This window comes from Mucor velutinosus (assembly GCF_035048745.1).
Source record: "Mucor velutinosus strain NIH1002 chromosome Unknown tig00000165, whole genome shotgun sequence".
In the NCBI taxonomy this organism is placed as follows: domain Eukaryota; kingdom Fungi; phylum Mucoromycota; class Mucoromycetes; order Mucorales; family Mucoraceae; genus Mucor; species Mucor velutinosus.
The window spans coordinates 1,292,806-1,312,955 of NW_027041913.1; the positions used below are offsets into that span (position 1 = coordinate 1,292,806).

At 40.9% G+C, this 20,150-nt stretch overlaps 9 protein-coding genes across 9 annotated transcripts; 4 read left to right on the top strand and 5 right to left on the bottom strand.

The window, feature by feature from the left end:
* Positions 1-5: 5 nt before the first annotated feature.
* Positions 6-370, bottom strand: FMO1_2 (monooxygenase; the record flags this gene model as incomplete). The annotated part of the gene is made up of 3 exons (XM_064822735.1): positions 6-155; positions 211-255; positions 335-370. The coding sequence occupies 3 exons, from the start codon at positions 368-370 to the stop codon at positions 6-8; spliced, it is 231 nt and encodes a 76-aa protein (XP_064679335.1).
* Positions 371-484: 114 nt separating this feature from the next.
* Positions 485-4,407, bottom strand: ATC70_003374 (uncharacterized protein; the record flags this gene model as incomplete). Its single annotated transcript, XM_064822736.1, has 8 exons — positions 485-727; positions 785-1,751; positions 1,804-2,705; positions 2,767-2,981; positions 3,041-3,807; positions 3,871-4,012; positions 4,092-4,344; positions 4,405-4,407. 8 exons carry the CDS (start codon positions 4,405-4,407, stop codon positions 485-487), a joined length of 3,492 nt encoding a protein of 1,163 aa, XP_064679336.1.
* A 1,139-nt stretch (positions 4,408-5,546) lies between these two features.
* Positions 5,547-6,339, bottom strand: ATC70_003375 (uncharacterized protein; the record flags this gene model as incomplete). Its single annotated transcript, XM_064822737.1, has 5 exons — positions 5,547-5,659; positions 5,725-5,872; positions 5,939-6,027; positions 6,092-6,187; positions 6,249-6,339. The coding sequence occupies 5 exons, from the start codon at positions 6,337-6,339 to the stop codon at positions 5,547-5,549; spliced, it is 537 nt and encodes a 178-aa protein (XP_064679337.1).
* A 449-nt stretch (positions 6,340-6,788) lies between these two features.
* Positions 6,789-7,631, top strand: ATC70_003376 (uncharacterized protein; the record flags this gene model as incomplete). The annotated part of the gene is made up of 4 exons (XM_064822738.1): positions 6,789-6,989; positions 7,051-7,180; positions 7,243-7,449; positions 7,510-7,631. 4 exons carry the CDS (start codon positions 6,789-6,791, stop codon positions 7,629-7,631), a joined length of 660 nt encoding a protein of 219 aa, XP_064679338.1.
* A 72-nt stretch (positions 7,632-7,703) lies between these two features.
* On the bottom strand, positions 7,704-8,989 carry ATC70_003377 (uncharacterized protein; the record flags this gene model as incomplete). The annotated part of the gene is made up of 2 exons (XM_064822739.1): positions 7,704-8,612; positions 8,669-8,989. 2 exons carry the CDS (start codon positions 8,987-8,989, stop codon positions 7,704-7,706), a joined length of 1,230 nt encoding a protein of 409 aa, XP_064679339.1.
* A 915-nt stretch (positions 8,990-9,904) lies between these two features.
* ATC70_003378 (uncharacterized protein) lies at positions 9,905-13,553 on the top strand (the record flags this gene model as incomplete). Its single annotated transcript, XM_064822740.1, has 3 exons — positions 9,905-12,043; positions 12,103-12,511; positions 12,565-13,553. 3 exons carry the CDS (start codon positions 9,905-9,907, stop codon positions 13,551-13,553), a joined length of 3,537 nt encoding a protein of 1,178 aa, XP_064679340.1.
* Positions 13,554-13,819: 266 nt separating this feature from the next.
* On the top strand, positions 13,820-14,761 carry ATC70_003379 (Cytochrome c oxidase assembly factor 3; the record flags this gene model as incomplete). Its single annotated transcript, XM_064822741.1, has 4 exons — positions 13,820-14,106; positions 14,165-14,218; positions 14,287-14,303; positions 14,364-14,761. 4 exons carry the CDS (start codon positions 13,820-13,822, stop codon positions 14,759-14,761), a joined length of 756 nt encoding a protein of 251 aa, XP_064679341.1.
* Positions 14,762-17,645: 2,884 nt separating this feature from the next.
* ATC70_003380 (uncharacterized protein) lies at positions 17,646-18,592 on the bottom strand (the record flags this gene model as incomplete). Its single annotated transcript, XM_064822742.1, has 4 exons — positions 17,646-17,872; positions 17,928-18,170; positions 18,289-18,354; positions 18,409-18,592. 4 exons carry the CDS (start codon positions 18,590-18,592, stop codon positions 17,646-17,648), a joined length of 720 nt encoding a protein of 239 aa, XP_064679342.1.
* Positions 18,593-18,836: 244 nt separating this feature from the next.
* Positions 18,837-19,706, top strand: ATC70_003381 (uncharacterized protein; the record flags this gene model as incomplete). Its single annotated transcript, XM_064822743.1, has 4 exons — positions 18,837-18,839; positions 19,051-19,137; positions 19,196-19,522; positions 19,578-19,706. 4 exons carry the CDS (start codon positions 18,837-18,839, stop codon positions 19,704-19,706), a joined length of 546 nt encoding a protein of 181 aa, XP_064679343.1.
* Between the last annotated feature and the right edge of the window lie 444 nt (positions 19,707-20,150).

The following is a 20,150-nucleotide window of genomic DNA, read 5'->3' on the forward strand; positions in this document are numbered from 1 at the left end:
ATAGATCACTTCATCTTGATGTTGTTGTTCAAGACACCGATGGATGAATAGTCTGCAGAAGAGTAGCTGGTGTATGAGCCAGGCGAGTTGGCAGAGTAGCCGTTGGGCGAAATGGCGTGTGGTCGAGCACTGCTGCTGTTGGCAGACACCGCATTCTATACCAGAGAGCAGTTAGTACACCTACTTCCATTTCCATGCTCTGCACTTTACTATGGTTAATCTAGCTGGCGGTGGCTCTCGGAACTGCTGTTGTGCCTGAAAATAAATCGATATCATTTAACCAAATTTCACACCATATCAAGGGGGGTGCTGCTGCTGCCTTGCTGTAGATTACCTTTTCCATGGAAAGAGTAGGGGATGATCTTGTCATGGTATAATCTCCTTGTGGATGATGAACAGAAAAGAGAAAGAAGAAGAAGAAGGATGTCTTTGGTATATGTACATCTCGGAAAAATAATCGTTTATTGTAAAAAGTATCAAAAAGTTAACCTCTTATGAAAATAGCACCTGTCTTGTCAACCTTTGAGCTCTTGTCGATATGATCCAATCCAATCATGTCGCCTGCATTGTATGTGTGTGTTGAAAATAACTGCTCGTCTTGATCGCTGATCTGGGTTGTATTTTCTTCATCGTCTGCCACAATGTTGATCTTGACTTTGCTCCATTCGTTGTCGTCTAAACCTGTGCGAGCCTGGAGCCTCTTTTTTGTGTCTGCCAGAGATTCGTTCTATAGAGTCGGTTAGTAAGTAAAACGAAGTTCATACACTGCTATAGAATTACACACCTCTTTAAGCAAGAACTTGAAGGGAATAGAGTGTGTTCGGTTGGGTGTGCGTTGGAAATGAAACACATGGATGAATAGGTCTGTTGACTGCAAATTGCTCTCCATCTCTTCTTCTGGGATGTTCTCGGCAAACACCTTGAGTGTGGGTCGTGTGGCAATATCAGCTCTCCATGACTTGTCCGTGTATTCCTTGTCAAACTTGCCATCCATTTCATCGTAAATGCGAATGCGATCCAAGTCTTGCACAAGCTTGTCGTCCTTGGCTACCAGAGCTGCTTTCAAGTCGTTGATGCCACTGTCTTTAGGCAGTAACACTTCAACACTATGTGCATCTTTCAATGTAGGTGCACACACAGTAACTGTCACTGGACATTTGGATTCCATTTCCTCCAAGCTTACATCCAACTTTTCGTACAAAAGGGTGGCTTTGTTGGCTGGCACGGGTGTACCGCCACTGTAGGCGTTGGCTAGGATTTTGCCGAGCTTCAATCCAGAAAATCGTTTGGGTGGCAGTTTGCTGGTGTTGTAAGGGTTGATCAAGCGTAGTTTGTCACCATCGACACCTAATTCTCTGGCGACGATAGCAGCAATATCCTCGTACAGCATGTCCTTGTGCAATGTCAGTTGAATGTCGGGCTGCTCACCGTCAGGATGCACAGGCGAGAACTGAACAATAACTCGGCCAGTCTTGTACCCCATGAATGAGGGAACAGTCGTCTTACCGCCATTTTCAAGTATGATGGCCTCCTCCTGAGGTAACAATCGCTTTTGAATACAGAGGATATCACCGTCTTGAAGTTCGGCTTGGCTGAAGGTTGCTTCAATGTCAACCAGATCAATCATGGTGGCCTTGATTTCTTCATAAATGATGATTTCGTCTTCCTGATTGAAGCCAGCCATTTGCTTCAGTGTATTAATGATGGTTTTGACCTTGGCGTCCTTTTGCACGTACAAACGATTTAGACCACTATGATTACTGTAAGCATCCTGTATGTCATTCTGCTGGTCTGTATACTTACTGAATCTCTTGATGCTCAGGAGTAAACAGCTTGATAAAGATCAAAATGACAGGAGATTGCTGGGGCTGAGGAGGGAAGACTGCTTGACCGTGCTCATCCACAGCAGATGCTCTCTCTAGATACAGTCTGAGGTTGGGTTGATTTGTGGCATATCTCAAGCGGATCTCATCTACAGTTGAATCGTTGTCCTCAGCAGGGATGGGGATATCAATGCGAACAGTGCGGTTTTGTCGATTGACCATCAGCCACAATCTGAATTGAGACGAAGGCAAGCCAAGGCCGACTGCAATATCTTCTTTAAATTCACCAAATGTCTGATTCTTGAGGATACGAGACACGTACAGACGATTGTCAGTAGCATCCTTCTCGTCGAAATTAGCGAAATCAAATTCTGTGTTGGCTCTGAATGTGTTGTCGTCAGCAATGAAGGCCTTCATGTAGAGGTGTTGCTCTTCTTTGTCTTTGCGTCTTTGCTCCCGAATACGAGCCTCTTCTTCCAGACGCTCACCTAAATGTCTGGGGATATCTTGCTCTGTCACAGGGGCCAACACTTGATCCAGCATGCATTCACGGATGTACACCAACATATAAGCATTGGTGAATCGGTTCATGGGACGCCCGTTAGGTCGCACATTCACACCTGGGATGCCCAACTGCTCCCCACCATAATTCTCTTCCAAAACTTCCTTTAGCGTAGATGGGATCACTCGGTCATCATCAAACTTGAACCAATTTCCATTCTTTTCAGGCTTCACAAAGGCAAAGTAATGTCCACCACTCAGATCACCGCTATGAACAAGCACACCGTGAAGAACGTACTTGTGGCCCTTAGATTTATCGGCATTCTCACTGAGATAAGGTTCAAGATCGATGTCTGTGGGGAATTCGTGTCTATCATTGATCTTTTTCAGAGGGGATGAATGAGTGAATTCATAATTTGACTATCTGTCAAGGCCTACTTACTTTGACCATCATGTCTCTCATCATGTCGTATTCGAATCTCTTCAATTGCAAGTGCAGCACAGGAGGGAAGGACTCGAAAATAACACCCTTCTTGGCATCTTGCAAGCCATACCCCTCTGCCATGTACTTGTTATCGCCCTCCAATGTTTCTTCAACAATATAATCACGGAAGGATTCCTCGAGGTTTTTGCAGCCCTTGACGTTTAATTGAATATCTACAACAGGGCTTAATAAGCCAAAAATCCAAATGCTATCCTTTTTCTCTTGCACTTACCATAATAATCTTCAGATCGAGATGATTCGTACTTGACGTTAATACATTTGATGTAACTCTTCATTCTGCCAACAAACAAGTTTTTGATAGCGCCATCTGCCGGTGTGTTTTTCATCTTGATCTCGAGGTTGTCTTGCAACACTCGGTTGAACTCTTGCACATCATGCTGTCTAAAAGCTTCCAAGGAATCCCAGCCAAAGGAACGTGTCAATTCAGTAGTGCCCACTGCCAAGTTAGAGAATTGAAGGTTATAAAACACTCGTTGAAGTGCCAATGCAATGCTTTTTGTGGGTTCATCACGCTCTGTTGGGATCTGATACACTGCCCTTCTGAATGAATTGGTAAAGAACAAGGATTGGAACAATGAATTCATGTAACAAGTAGCGCCTTGATTCTGTAATCCAACATAGCCTGTAATCTTCTTGGAGTCGTAGTTGATGAAATTGTGCCAGAGAATACCAGTAGTGTCCTTGACAACGCGGATGATACTCGTGATTCTAACAGCATCGTCCTCCAAATAACCAGTGGCTTCATTGAACAAATCAGTAATAGGCACAAAGCGAGTAAAGCCCCAATCTGATTCCTCGGCAGTAAATCTATGTTGAGCACTGTGTAAGGTGTATTTGGTAGGATCTGACATTTTGGAAATGCAGACAACGAACTGAGCGCAAGCATATTCCTCAGTGTTGGTCTTTGCGTTGGTCAGATCAAGATAGATGGAAGCACATTCTGACTGATTGTTGCCTTTGGGAAACAACAGGATGTTCCTATCAACCACACGGTTGGTTAGTTATGTGTCCTTATCGTTGAAGCAGTTTAGCTTTCTATACCAATCATGACCACCAACTTTCATTATAGGCCCAGTGGTACGTGTATCTAATTTACTCCAGTCTTTGATTTCCCAATGTTCACATTTGGTTTCAGTAATTTCATTGTCAATAGGGATGAGTTCTTTGTTGGCAATCAGCTCGACTACGCGAAAAAAACAGGTCAATTGGGGTTTGCTACCATAACAACAAGATGTGTTTTGACATGACAAAATATCACTTACAATCATCCACGACAGAGTAGACTGGTTCAGGCTCGGCTTCGGCCATTGTCTTGTCTGGATCAACATTAGGCAAAGTCTCAATAGGAGGCGATTGATCAAAAAAGCCATCTTGATCTTGCTGTAATGGCGTTTCTTGTTGTTGTCGTTCTTGCAAGTGGAGTTGCTGTTGAACCGTGTATTCCTTTTCTTGAAGTGTGGCTGACGGAGGGGGTGGTGGAGGTGCAAGTCCTGATTGCGGTTGTTGCTCTTGACTCTACATACGCTACATCAGTACATGGCGCAGTAGAGCAATGTCTCCAGACTAAAAACTTACCATAATCTTAAATAACTGGGAAGAAAAAAATAAAAAACAGTCGAAAAAGGGGTTTAAATGAAGAAACTGCGAACTGTTCTTCGTTATAAAGGACAATTGTCTGGGCAATACGCAAACACCCACACCCTTTAAGGAAACAGTGTAGTTCAAAGACGTCACGACTTTCTTTGGTTTAAGCCTGTATATCAAATGTTACTATGCTATTTGGAGAATGTGTGTATGTTGTTGAATGACGAACTGGATTGTTATCTAATGGTTCGTTGTTTTTCAAGCATCTTTGCCAAATATTGTTGATCTGCATCCATACAGATTTTTTCCATTAGACTAGACAGCAAATGATGCTACGCAGACAGAATATCTGATGTTTAAATGGGTTGAGCTTCAGTTGCACGATTTCTCACTATAGAACCTACATCCAATGATAATATATCCATTGCGTATTGATGACAGAGGCAATTGCTGATTTATCCTCTCAAGCCTTGAATATAATTTAAATGTTTCCATCATACGACCACATTTATTCATGCGTTTGCTTTAAACCTCCATTAAATCAATCCCAGAAGATCTCAGCCCTTGAATACATGTATATGTGCTCTATTTGTCTAGTTCTCGCTTTGACAATAATGCGCGTCAAATGAACAGCATCTCTCAGAGCTAGAATGATGCAAGTTTGACACTGCCGAAAAAATCGGGGTTACAATATAATTGCCTTTTATGGAAATGCGTCCAATAATATTATTTTATTTGAATAGGCGATCGAATTTGTCTAGTAGAAATGATGGATTCAGATGTAAATCACCTTTTATCTTTTACTACCATTTATCAACGTAAAAACCAAACACTATATCCTACAGAGCAATACATACGTGGCACAGACACAGAAAACGCATATAAAATATCGCACAAAATCAAGGTTTTTTGAAAGAAATGCAAATAAACTAATGATCGATAAGGACAGAATACAGTGCAAGATCAGTTCCTAAAATAAACAACTCTCTGTAACCTTTTAATCAAGAGCGATGGTCAGTCTATAATACAGGATTTTCTCTACGTGATGCAGCAATGCAATGTGCAAGAGCAGTATCTGTGCATGATTTCTGATGTGTATCGCTCTGGTTTTATTGATGAAATTTCCAATACCGCTACTGGGCCAATACATTATCGTATTGAACACCATCAAAGAACCCACCCACGATAGACTTCTGGACATTGGCATCAAAAGTACTTCTATTATGTCTTAATACTTCAGCAGCAGCTAATGATATTGAGCATATGGGTTAGTTGATCACAGAGAGACGACATGGAATGTTAATGTATTACCTTTGTTCAATGGATCATCAGCATTTGGCTCGAGGAACAAGTATTGTAAGCCAACCAAGACAGCTTGCAATGAAAGAACAGGCTTCCAATCCTCACGCAAGATGTTTAAACAAATGTTACCGTCTAAATCGATATTAGGATGATAGATCTATTGTATCGTCAGTGTCGTTATTTCCATCGTAGCGCTTCCCATCCACCCGTTTTGAGGTCCTACCTTTTGAGTACAATGCACCTTCGGTGGTTCATGAGGATAATTGGTATTGATAGCAAATGTAAATTTGAATAATCCTCTAATATAAAAACCTACGATTGTTGCACATCAATATGTCAACATGTCAGCAATTAAGCAAGCCAGGGGATAGATTACCTTCATCAGGGTGAATTGTTACATTGAAATTAAGAATGTTGGAAGGGTCAGGAAAATCTAATTTGATGGTGTCAGGAATATCAAGCTCGGCCAAATCTAAAGAAATGAATGTTGGTAAAAGATGCTTTGTCTACATGATGAACAGATGGATTGGCACCTTTTTGCACACGAATCTGAGCAGCACTGGTTCTAGGCTTCTTCTTGTCTGCCTCTGCTTCTTTGGATTTCTTTCCCCAAATAGAGTACATTATTGTTGCCTAGAATGTTTATGAAAGAGAAAAAGTGGTGCTGGTAAATGTTTGCGTATGAAATCCAGTTCATGAATGGAGTGTCCACTACGCATCCTTCTTGGTTTGGCAGTCCCAAGCTTCCAAATGTTTCCAATTTGTAATGATTCTTGTAAAGGATGTTGATGAGAAATTTGATCATTTGTACTAGCTAAATCATTCATAAGCTCATGGTCTTGTTGATTTCACTTTTTAAAGGACAATGATGGAGCAATTCCTCCTGCAATGCGAGGTTAACCTTTGGCAAGAGTCTGAATGGAAACAAGCATTTGGCAAGAGCAACTCTGGATGACCTTTGACTCCCGATCAAAATTCATTCAATGAGATTGCCGCACGCGATATATAATATATTGCTGTATCTTTACTTTTTGCCCCCTTTTCTTTTGTAAAACACAACAACATCCAGGACTATGCGATCAACATTCAGTGTATTGCTCGTTCTCTCGAGTATCTTAGCTCTAGTGAACGCCATCAAGTTTGATTTGCCCGCTGTTACCCAGGATCGTAAGACTGAAGGCACCAAATGTCTCAACCAATACGTTGCAAAAGATACCTTGGTTTTAGCAACTGTTAATGTTGGAGAAGGCTACAACCAACGCGTTGAACTTGAAGTAAGTGGGGCTCAGATGATACTGCTGCGAAATGTGTATTGATTTCGCTGCTTGTTTGTAGATTCTCGAGGAAGGAGAAACTCGTAATGTGTACACAAAAAAGACAAATGTAAATGGTGAGCTTCGTAATGCTTTCAATACCAACAACGATGGTGAAGTCATGGTGTGCTTTACCAACCTTCTCGATGATGGTGAGTTTGTGTTGGTTGGCTGAGAGATTTCTTTTGTTCAAATGTGAAATATCATTATATAGGCTTCCAAGAGGGACCTCAATACAAGCGTACAATTGAGCTGCAATTCAGTGTTGGTGCTGAAGCAGCTGATTTCAAGAAGATTGCTAATGCTGAGAAGCTTGATCCTCTTGAACTTGAGCTTCGCAAGTTGGAGACAGTTGTCAAGGAGATTGTTGATGAAATGAACTATTTGAAGCGTCGTGAAGCCAAATTGAGAGACACCAACGGTAATGACACAAAGGCACGGTTGTATTTGACATGAGAGAACTGATCACCCACATTATTAGAATCCACTAACGAACGTGTCAAGTGGTTCAGTATTCTGTCATTATTCACTCTCTTTGCCCTCGGTACATGGCAAATCTTGTATTTACGTCGTTTCTTTAAGAGAAAGAGATTGATTGATTAAAGCAAAGTTACAATAAATATAAAAAGACTCGTCAGACAGCATGTACATTATATCAAATCAGACATTCTGCGTTTATTGCTTGTTTAATTCATCTAAAATGACCAACAGAGCTTTACCAGCATGCTCAAAATCATCCAAATCCACATAGACTTGTCCGCAAAGTCGAGTATACCATTTGCCATTGTTTTTGTAAGTAGGGGCCATGGTGTTGTGCTCGTAGATAAGTTTCTTCATGATGAAGGGCCCGATCTCGCTGTCTTGCAATGCTGTCTTGAAAGGAGGCAGTTCAATGCTGACCATGCTAGCAGTTAATGTCTTTGCACTGTTCTCCAGAACCTGTGTGCCCAACATTTTAGCTACCAAAGCTCCACCCTCAACTGCAATTCTATGCGTATATTCACGAATGGCTTCCTCACCACCAAGAGATTCACGGTACTTGAGAGCTTCTTCTACGCACATGTAGTTGGAGGTATCAATCGTAGGTGGAATAAATTCTAGTTTGAACGTAGAGGTATCAAAGCCGTCAGGATGATGCTTGTAGGCGAATGTGAGAGTAGTAGGATGAATGTAGCCTTGATTGCGCTTTGCCACGTACAATACACAGCTCCCACGAGGAACAAAGAGCCATTTATGACAGTTGGAAAAGAAGAAATCAGGGTCAAATGATTGAAGATCTAGTTCAATTTGACCAATGGTGTGAGCACCGTCAATCATGGCCAAAATGTCGTTTTCTTGAACCAATTTGGTGATCTCTCTGTAAGGGAAAAGGACAGCAGGAGCAGCTGAAATGGCATCGATGACAGCTAATTTGATCTTGGATTCGTCTGATTTGGCATGCTCTCTGTCAATCACTTGCTTTGTCAACTCCAAAATCTCTTCATCTTCCATGGGGTAGTTCAACTCGACTGTGATCAGTTGAACACCATACTGATCTCTGATAAACTCCAAAGCCTTGTTAACATTGACATAAGCAGTTTGATACTGGAGCAAAACATCATTAGCAATCTATAAATTTGCCTTGACAAAGGTCGACTTACATGAAGGACCTTATCGCCTGCTTTGAATGGGTAACTTCTCAAAATGACACTGGCAGCTTCAGAGGAATTCGACACAAAGTTGATATCTTGGGAATCACAGTTCATAAGTTTAGATAAAAGCACCAGGTTCCTTTCAATGACAGGAATCATCTCAAAGCGGTTCCAACGATCAGGATGGGCTTCAGAGTTGTCTTGATACTCTCTCAATTTTTGCTTGACGACATTGGGGATAGCACCAAAAGAGCCATGACCAAGAGGAATGTATCCAGGCTCGAAGCAAAAGTCCTTGCGAAGAGCTTTACCGAATACAGGGTTTGACATGTTTATAAATAAGTGTGGAGTAAAGGAAGTTTGCAAATTGCACCATCAAGGCTGCTTCTTATATGTGCTCTGTTTTGTTCCTTTTAATGGCCGCATGCGATTGTTGAGATGCAGCATCAGACAGGGCCATACTGTATCATTGAAAGCCTTTCACATTTTCCTAGGATATACTAATCTATTGCGCAGTTGCCATGATTTGATGGCTGTCTTCTAATATAACTTCTTTCTGCGATGAAGATAAAGCAAGTTATGGGGCATTGGAAGAATTATACTCTATGTGACATAGCTTAATCTGGGTATTGAGGAATTATTAGTCATTTACTCTAATCTACCATAATGCCGGAGTAGATCTACAACAACGCTGCGATTAATTAAAGACGTTTTGTGTGCCTGAATGATTGTGAGCCAATTGCTATTATCAAGGCTAATCTCATCAGCAGCTTCTCGAACGAAATCATTTCATTTTACGCCATTGATGCTTAAAATGGAGTCTCCCTAACGACCAAGTTGTGTGGATCAGATGCATGCTGTTGTATTACCTTACGACCTGTTGATGATATATACACCATGAATTCATTGTAATTTGATAAATGAACCCTTGTTTCTTTACAAAGCTACAACCAGCTTCTGAAAGATTAAGCAGTACACACAGAACTTTAATGCGAGTCAACTTACTGTTGGCGTCAATAAGAATAAAGGCACAAATACACACACTGAGAAAGGCCCATAAACCTTATTTCAGAGATTATACGGTAAAGGCGCTTATGTTTTGGTTTGTTTTATCCACAGTGGTCCCAAACTACTGTATGACAGGAATAAAAAAGGCTCTTTGTCAAACGTCTAAGCCAAACAAAAGGTCTACACCATTCTAAGTCTATTTCTTCGTTTTTTCTCTTGTCTTTATCGCGAATCAGGATGATGCGACCTGATCTTGCTCCAGCCGATTCGTCTCTTGCAATCACTGTAAAGGCAGCAACCGCATCCAAAGATGCCTCGCCATGGAATCTCTTTGAAAAGGCATCAGTGATCGATGTGTCCGCCAACAAGCAATGGATTGCATATATTACTGAGGATGCTACAGACAATTCCAAGTACCTGAACATTCGCAGATTCAAGATACCAAACACTGTCAACGGGCCTGGTTCATCAGGCACAGGTCGAGTCGATTCGCATTCAACACAACTATCTAGCTCCAGTTCCGATGATCCCGAGAGATTTGATCTCACAAAATACATTAAAAAGGACAATCACTTCTACTACTTTCTATCTATATCGCGTACTGGCAAGCGTGTGGCTCTGTCTTTTATCAAGTTGACCGAGTATGGAGAGGCTGAGACAACTCAAGAAATACAAAATCCTGACACCATCATCTTTAAGGTTGGGACCGCTGATAATCGTATCCGCAAAGCAAAGCGCATCAAGTTTCAGGGCAGAGCTGTGTTTCTCAAGAATGGAAATCTAGCTCTTATCAACAAGCAGGTGCTGGAGATTTACAATTGTCAAAAACGCTATGAAAAGATTCACTGGTTTAATTTGTATCCTCTGACCGCTACCCGAGGAAGAATGACTCATGAGGGTATTGTTGGTCTGGAATCGCTCATCAAGACTTCCTATGTCTATTTTGATCCTCACAAGATCCATTCAGCAGCTGATCTCAAGGACATTATCCGTATATCCAAGCATATAAGACATAATGTTCTGACAACTACCTACCATGATTATGTCTCTCGTGTTTGGTCTATCACTGAAGATGGCGTTCGACTGACATCGTTTCATTCACTATCAATGGAGGAGATAATGGCATTCTCACTGGACTACAAGTATTTAGCTACCTTTGTGGAGAAGGACAAATCGATCAACGTGTACAATGTCAAGAGCGGGCTTGTTGTCAGTAGGTTAAAGCAAGGCGATGCAGTGCCACCAAGCACTGTAGATGCTGACAGCAATAATAATTTTCAATTATACGTGTGCTTCTGTCATAAATCGCAGTATTTAGCCACGGTGTCTATTAACAAACTGAAAGAGACAGACAGTAGCACTGGAAACAACGCTTTGATTACCTTTCAAGTGTGGAATATCATGCCTGAGAAATCCGTCTACTATGCCACTGAGCAGATACGCGTTGACTGGGACATGCAAGACAAATGTATTCAGCCATTTGTCGACGAGGAGGTCAGAAATCAGGTACCTGAGTTCAGAGCCGTCTATTCTACAACTTCTACAAGCGGCATGGTGGAAATCAAAGTGAAAGAGTTGGATATCTTTAATTCGCAAGTGTACAACAACCGTGAGCAAAAGAGCAAAGCCATCAGTAGAAGCAGCAGCAATACCGGCATCAGCGGTAATGTTCTTTGGCAAGATGTTCCTTCTGCGCCCTCTTCCAGCACGCAAATAACGATTCATGAAGAAAGGAGTTATACCCCTGACTTGGACAATGACCTGAATGACTACAATAGTTTGACATGTTTTCAGCGCAAGGTTAATGGAAGATCCTACCTCCTTCGATTTGGAAAGAAGACTGTGCAGCTATGGCAGGTATCAGCATCGAATACAGGCGGCAGGATCACAGCAGAGGACAAGCTCATCTATATACGCGCATTTAAAACGCCCTTCTTTGGTTTCAATGATGCTTACAAAGACATGTGGTCTCGTAAAGAGACAAATGCAAATGGCGACTCTGTCAACTGCTTCCAAGACAAGCAGGAGGGGCGTATTGTCATCAGTATTACGCGTGATAAAGGAACTGTGGACAAATCTGCGCCATATGTTGGAGCAGCAGCAGCGGACTATTCTGATACTACAGATAGTTTTGAAGACGTTGCTGATGTACACCATACAGTTGAGTTCTCTGGCCTTGATACTAAACGAGAGGTTGAATACGAAAACGACTGTCATCACACGGAGGAAATTTATTTGCCTATAGAATACATGAACAATCCCAATGATACGTCCTTTATATATGAATACCACTATGTTGAAAGCGCATGTCAAGCATTGCATTATCTGTGGGAATGTACTCGAGCAAGGAGAGAGGCAAACCAAGGGGAGATTCAGGTAGGCACATGCATTGACAGTGCACTGTAATGGCTCGACATCTAATACGACTATAATAGAGCAACAATTTAGAAATCATCTTTGAGCAAACAAAGAACATGGTCAAGAGATCTATCCGAAGCATGCGGGGTCGCGAATCAAAGTACTTTACAACCATCTCTGGAAGCAACACACTGGCCATACTTGCCTCATTCGAGCTTGGACGCGAGATTATATTTGACATTATTGAAACAGAAGAGCTGCCCATCACACTATTCAGCTATGTTAGGTCCAGTTCAAGCCAAGCAGTTCCCGGAAAAACCATGGACACGAGTGAAAATGCACTGACTATCCTTATTGAAGAGTTTGATTACGACTTGTATGAATTGATGTTCAACAGGGTAATTTTCTACTCAAAGCAATTGGGAACTGGCTGCTTTTCTGCTGTTACCGATGCATTGATTTTCTTGCAAGAGCGTGGAAACAGAGGTATGTAATGCAACAAATGGCACCGCACTATTATTCATCACATGCCTGTATAGATCTTTTACTTTCCAGCACGCAAAAATTGTCCTATTTGCAAATTGACAAGAGGATTCTCACTATACTGGCATCTGAAGTGGGAGAAGAAATGCACATGTCTACCTTGCACAAAGATCTGGTGTCTGACCTGAGAGATTTGGAGTCTCATTCTACACGAGAGCAAGTAACAAAGTACAACAATCGCTGGTTGTTGCAAGGTTGGCTGGAGCACGTATTCTACTGGTGGTCGTTCTACGTTTCCCACTATTTCAAACAAAAATTTGGAAGAGTGTGGAGGCGAATCATAACTGATAACTTTCTGGCCAATTTCTTCAAGAAGGACACTACTAAAATCAATGGGAGTTTGATCAAGCTTTGTATTGTGCCACTGCCTCACTTTAATTCCTACAGTGATTTCCCGGAAGACAGAGACAATAGACGTCAATTGATTCGATGCAACACAACTGAACACACTCACACTCCAGAGCCTAGAGGATATCTTGCAAGATGTCTGTCACGCTTGGGCTTAAAGAAGGACGAACATGTAGACGATACCACTGTGATACCGTACAAGCCAGAAAGTGCCTTTATCAGACTAGCTACAAATCAGCATGAAAACGACATATTTCATCAAGGCGATACCGTGCTTGAGGTGCTGCTTCAATACAAGTGGGAGAAATTTGCTCGCAAACGGTTCCTTATGGTGTACTTGATCTACCTTACCTACTACATTTCTTATTCGATTGGTGTATCGTTCCCTCGCGAAGTATTTGGATACGAATTAGGGACTTCTATAACCAACAACAATGGTCATCTTGCTTGTGTCATCTTGATGTTTATCTCTGGAGGCATTCTTTTGATTCAAGAGGCTCATCAACTGCTCAAATCTCACAGCAAGTCGGCTTATTTGGCATCGCTGTACAATATCATTGATATTGCAGCATTTGTATTCCCTGCTGTTACGTTCTGGCAAACATTAGCTAACGCAGATCATCTGGCAAGTTGTTAAAAGCTGTACATCAGCGATATACTAAGTAGTAATGTGATATAGGATGAAGTGAGCAGCGTATCAACCCTTATTTTGTGGCTACACGGTATTCTTCGATTGAGAGTAATATCGCTTTTTGTGAGTACAATACTATATAGTTAAAAAAGACATTTTACCAATATCGTACATAGGGTATTACTCTGGAGACTATCATCCAACTGGTGAAATCCGTTTACAAAGTTCTTATTATTATGCTCTTAGTGATTTTCGCATTCACCAACTCTTTCATGGTGCTACTCTCCCGAAGAGATGACTCTTTCTTCCAAGAACAATTTGAAGGTACATTGAATCTGACTGACTCTGGTTTAGCGGCAGAAAACAGCATGAGCTACAGTGATGTCAGTGCCAATAATAATTTTGGTAATCCTTTCAAATCATTTTCAATGCTCTGGTTCTTCATATTTGGTGTTTGGGATCCTATCAACAATGGAGACGCTGGTGATGACTATATGGTCATGGTTTTGGCCATCTTGTTTTCATTCCTCACTGCGCTTATATTCTTTAATCTTGTCATGTAAGCTCAGTTTGTTTGGTGTATACAATGTGCCTAATCTCATTCTTGTACAAATTAGCGCTCTCATGTCGAGCAAAGTGGAAGAGGTAAGAACTCGTGGTAAAAAAGTTTGGTAAGAAGAAATCTGTAACAACTACATTTTTAAAGCGTATTAACACTACCTCTTTCTTACGAAAATAGGATCAGTCATTTTGCTGGTAAGATACCTTGGACTGATGGGTGAGGTCACAGATACTAATACTTGTAGAACCACATAGCTGTTGTAGCAGAAATCGAGCAACTATGGTGTACCAAGTATGAGAATCGCTGCCGTAAAAACAATCCCACTTTCATCTATTACATTGCGAAAACGAGCGATATCAAAAAGAAAGAGGAAAGATTGAAAGACGACACAGACGAGCTTATCAAACAATTGAGACAAGATCAAGCCGAAAGAAATAGAAAGTCAAGACCCAATTATATCAAATCTGTGGATGATCTAAAACATATGATCAAGGAGGATACTGACAGGCTCATTGAACAATTGGAGAAACGTGAAAGAAATGTCGTTTTTGGCCATAACAACTTGCTACAGGATGTCAAAGAGATCAGCGCTCAACTACAAAAAGATGCTGATGAGCTCAGAAAGAAATTGGATGAATTAACTAGCATGTAGATCCCTGCAAAATGTAAATCAATAGCAAAATGCCAATAAAAGCCCCTCCACTACATTTCATAACAAGTTATAGTCGCTAGACTCTCTCTCAAAACCTTTATAAACACCTCAGTGGCAACTCAGGCAGAGTGGCATTGGTTTGGCTGCTTGCTGCCAAAATATATTCAATCTTCGATTAACATTCTGTCCTGATTTGATAATTTTTGTACTTTTGGAATTCGATTCGACCTATTTTGCAAGATTCGACTATATAAAAAATGATGATCACTTTATACTTCCTAATACTTGCCCGTGGTGGTAGGGCGAAGTGGTTAAGCATCCAACATGCCATCTGGACGATCCCGGTTCAAATCTCAGAGAATGCATTTTGATGATTATTTTGACGATTCGCATAATTGTATTGGCTCTAGGTGTCGCACCTGATTAGTAGTAGATTTCTTTCCCAACTTAGTTCATTATATATCTTATTCTCCATCATTGCAGACATTGGGTCCACCAACAGTCTTTTCTTTCCCTCAGTATGACATTCTAAGGACTTTAAATAAAACCTGGAGCTCGACTCCCCTACAAAAAAAAACTTCCTAATGCATTTATAATGTACTTTTCAAGGCGCATCCAATGGCACTAAATGTAAAGAGGATTATGATTGAACTTATTGAGAAATGTTTGAAAATATGAAATGAGGTTTTTGACCAAAATGACAAGATGCCACATATAAAGCTCTAAAAATTAAAGTTTCAGAGGTTGCCCTGAGTCCATAGAAACATTTTGAATCAATGTATGCCTTAGTAAAAGCCGTCGTTTTTGCGGTCAAAATCGCGATCGTTTGATTTTTGATGAAAACCATGAGGTACCCCTCATGCTTTTTGGTCCTCAAAAAGTTTAGCAAAGGTGTCAGAAAGTTAGTTCTATATCAGAGCAACTGTTTGGTAATATTCCTGTAACCCAAAACGTTTTTTAACGCGAAAAAACACGGTTCAAATGCAATAGAATTCCAACATGATTTATACTAGCCCGTCTATCTCACTACACTCGATGTCAGCTTCGCCCTGCGAGCTCTCGCCAAAGATATTTTAAATCAGGTATAATAAAATTTTGGTATATTAAGTAGATTTTAAAAAATCAATTGTCAGTAAAAGAAAGGTTATATCAGAGCCAGGAGGAGGAGAGGATGGCAACATAAAGCTGGTTATAAGTAAATACAGGACTTGTGCAAGGTCTACAGCGATTTTTGGAGATATTGTCATTGCAAAAGACACCTTCATGAGGTAAAACTCCTCAAAGAAAAGTATTTGAGCTAAGCAATTGTCTTTTCAATTCCATGGTCTCCATTTAATCAGCATCGCAATCATTATTGTCATCATCAGAAAGGCCTTTAGGTCAGCCAGCAGCAGCACCGCCCGCTAAAATCAATTCAAACCCAGTTTTTATTTTCTGTTCAAGATAGGATAGATTTTGCTTTTTGTCGACTTCTTTAAACTATTCTATGAAATTCGACTATGTAAACTGTAATGATCACCCTATGCTTCCTAATACATTCTTGGAGTACTTTTCAAGGCGCTTTCAATGGTGCCAAGTAAAATAGATGTTTTGACTGAAACTATTGAGCAATTTAATAAAATTTGAAATGAGGTTTTTAACGAAAATAGCCATATTTGGCATATGAAATCCTCATAAAAGTAGTTTCAGAGGTTGCTTTGAATCGAGAGAAACATTTTGGTTTAATATATACCGTAGTAAAAGTCTCTATTTTCAAGGTGAAAAATGCGATCGTTTGATTTTAGATGAAAACCATGAGGGGTACCTCATGGTTTTTGGTCAATTTTCGACGATGTTTTTTTGGTCCCTAAAAAGTTGAGCAAAGGTGTCAGAAAGTTAGTGCTAGATCAGGGCACCTGTTTGGCACTAGTCTGGCGGTCTGAAACGGCTGGTAGTACGAGAAAATACAGCTCAAATACATCCAGATTACGCTGTGTTTTGCATATTTTGAGTAGTAAAAGGTAATGCAAGTATGCTTTTGTCCGTATAATATAAACTGTTCCTACTGTCTCAGACGTGGGTCATTCCTCGGGGAGAGTCAGATCCATAGTCGGTGGAGCTCTTATGTGATGGTACCAACATGGATAAAAACAATCAGTAGCGCGAGTTTCTACTTTGTCGGTTGGTTTTCATCAGAGCGAAGCACTGGTAATGAATCATTCTGAAGCGTAGACATACTCGTAATATTAATCTGATTCGGCATTCCGGCCTTAAAATATCGTTGACTCCATCTTGATTAGCATTGCTGCTTTCTAGAGCTGAAAGCACTCAAATCAGTTGGGAATTGGATTCATCGTCACCAGGACTAGTGTTGGAAACATGGTACAGATTCAAGTAGGATTAATTTGATGATGCATTGAGGTAATGTTGCAAATCAATTGTTACTAAAGTATAGCTTAGATTGTGGGTTTTAGATTTGTCACAAGTTCCCAGTAGGTATAGAGTAGTGAAGCTCTATGATGAAGATGAATTATGGCAGGCCAATATTTTTTTTTATAGATGTACAAATACACATTGCATCCAAGAAATCACTCCAATGTGCCAAATGTCATTGACGTTTAGAAAAACCGAATCCGACCTCTCGCATTCCTACACCAGGCTCTGCTTTGCCAGTTGCTATTCAAACACAACCATAGGTATATCAACTTCTTAAACCAATAGATCACAAAGTACCGTGGCAACACACATGTCGTTGAATCCGTCTAGCATTGCACCTTTTGAATTTATTATCGATATTATGGTTGTTTATAAGCTAACAGGGCGGCTTTTGTTGGGGAATATTATACAGCGTGTTGGCGTTGATTAAGAATGGTGGGGGGGATGGTTGTAGTGATGATGAGAGTTACTATGCATTGGCTGATTGTCGAAAGATCTGTCGTAACTTTTTTATAAAGTTGAATAATTCACGATCTTGATTCAAAACGTCCAATTCTCTCAAAACCTTTGGTAATACTGAATCAGGTTGACATTCAATCACTGTGTATACGTCTGTATCCGTGATGGTGAGTGCGACATGATATATCTTCTCAGGCACTTGCTTGCTTATACATTTGAACTCGAATCGTAAGGCCTCTGTACAAAAGAGTCAATACCAATGCTAGTGCACAGCGCAAACAGTATGTCTTACCATTAGTGTTGACAATTTCTAATTGGAGAGCACGTCTAAATGTTTGTAGTTCTAATTCAGTGAGCAGCGCATTGCTTGTCTCTGCCTTGATCACTTCGGTATGCTCTTCTCCCTTTTGACGGATTCTATTGTGTAATTGATTTTTCTTTTCCACCATGGATTCCAATTGCTGAATTCGCTCATGGGTTCTTTCGCTTCTCTGTAATTCTTTTGGAGCCAGCTCTTGTCGTATGGCTTCTAGATCTAAGTGTTGTGTTGTGTCAACATCTCTCCTTCTCTCTCCCTCCCTCCCTCTCTCTCTCTCTCTCTCTCTCTCTCTCTCTCTCTCAACACATGGCATTCATGATGGCGATGCACTTACCTTGTTGGTATTGGGCAATATTGTGTCGCATTTTGGCAATTGACTGTTGCAGCTTAACCTTCTTTTCTATGAAAGTGTGAGCTGGAGATTCAGGTTTGTCTGACTGTCGTGTATACATGCCATTTCTTCTCTCTTCCATTTCAGGGAACACTTCATTATTCTTTATCGCTAGCGTTCTGGTAGCTTCAATGCCCTGCTGCAAACGCAAAGTTGTGAGCTTCAGTCTTTCCATGTGCTCCTGGAAATCTCGCAAAAGGTCCTTATATTGAATAGCTCCATGCGTATATGAAGTTGAATTCAACATGAATGGTACTATAGACATGAAAGGAATAAATTTAATAGAGGCTTAATGTGACTCTTGCAACTAAATATGAAATGTTGAATCAGATGTCCTGAGTTTGGGGGATGTGTAGTGGCTCCGGGCATTGGAAAATGGGTGGGCAGCAAATGGATGCTGGATTCCACTGTGCTGGCAAGTTCATACACTCGGGTTTGGGGAGTGAAATGATAGATCCCTCTTTACTTCAGCTGTCAAAACATCTACTACAATGGTAAACTATTGATTGCCCTCCAGATGATCAACATACAAAGAGCACCAACATCACTACTCGACATTGGATGATTCGAAATGGATGGATGGATTTTGTTTTTGCTGGATGGATCCATCATTATTTTGAATGATTTTTAATGTCGAGCTGTATCTGTGTGTGTGTGTGTGGCCCATTTGAAGACATGGTACTAACGACATTGAAATGTATCTAGGGTATTGACTTAAAGAAACACCACGTCAAGAACAGTAACCGTACAGCTCCCAAGTCTGACAATGTCTACTTGGCCTTGTTGGTTAAGGTAAATTTTGGCTGGATGTTGGATAGTTTGATCAGTCATTTAACACAATACACAACAGCTCTACCGTTTCCTTGCTCGTCGTACCGATGCCAACTTTAACAAGGTTGTCTTGAAGCGTCTCTTTATGTCTCGTGTCAACCGTCCTCCTGTCACTGTTTCTCGCATTGTCAAGAACAACAAGGAAGGTAAGACCGTTGTCGTTGTCGGTTCCGTCACCGATGACTCTCGTCTCTTGGACCTCCCCAAGCTCTCTGTTGCTGCTCTTCACTTCACCAAGACTGCCAAAGCCCGTATCTTGAAGGCTGGTGGTGAGGTTTTGACCTTGGATCAATTGGCTCTCCGTGCTCCTACTGGTGCCAACACCATCCTCGTCCGTGGTGCCAAGGTAATGTGTTTAGTGTTTCAATGGGGGAAATTGTTATTAATAATGTGATGTATAGAACTCTCGTGAGTCCGTTAAGCACTTCGGTATGGGTCCCCATAAGAACAAGAAGCCCTTCGTTCGTTCCAAGGGTCGCAAGTTCGAGCGTGCTCGTGGTAAGCGTGCTTCTCGTGGTTTCAAGGTTTAAATTAGTTTGCTTTTTTTTACTACTTTTTTATTATTTGGATCAACACAAGTCAATAAATGGTTATTGAATGAAATGACTATCAACCTTACGATTGATGTTTCCCGACTGTCATTGAGAATCAAGGACGTTAGACTTTTGATAGAGTAAATTTGGAGTACGTGAAAGGAGGATGGCACGCTGGTGATGGCTTATATAATGGACGATCAGTCGATGAAATATACAACAGACGCAGCCGCTGCGAGACTTTGCAGCAAGTCAATTCTATGTTATCAACACCAAATGAATTCAGAATCAAAATTTTAGTCAATCCGTAAAGAGAGATATAATGCAAATGCGACACGTTGCGCCTGCAAAAGCACCCAAGACGTGGGCGTAAAGGCAGTGTGTGCAATCATAATCAAGATGATTCAAAGACACAGTATATTCTTTGGATTAATTTATTAT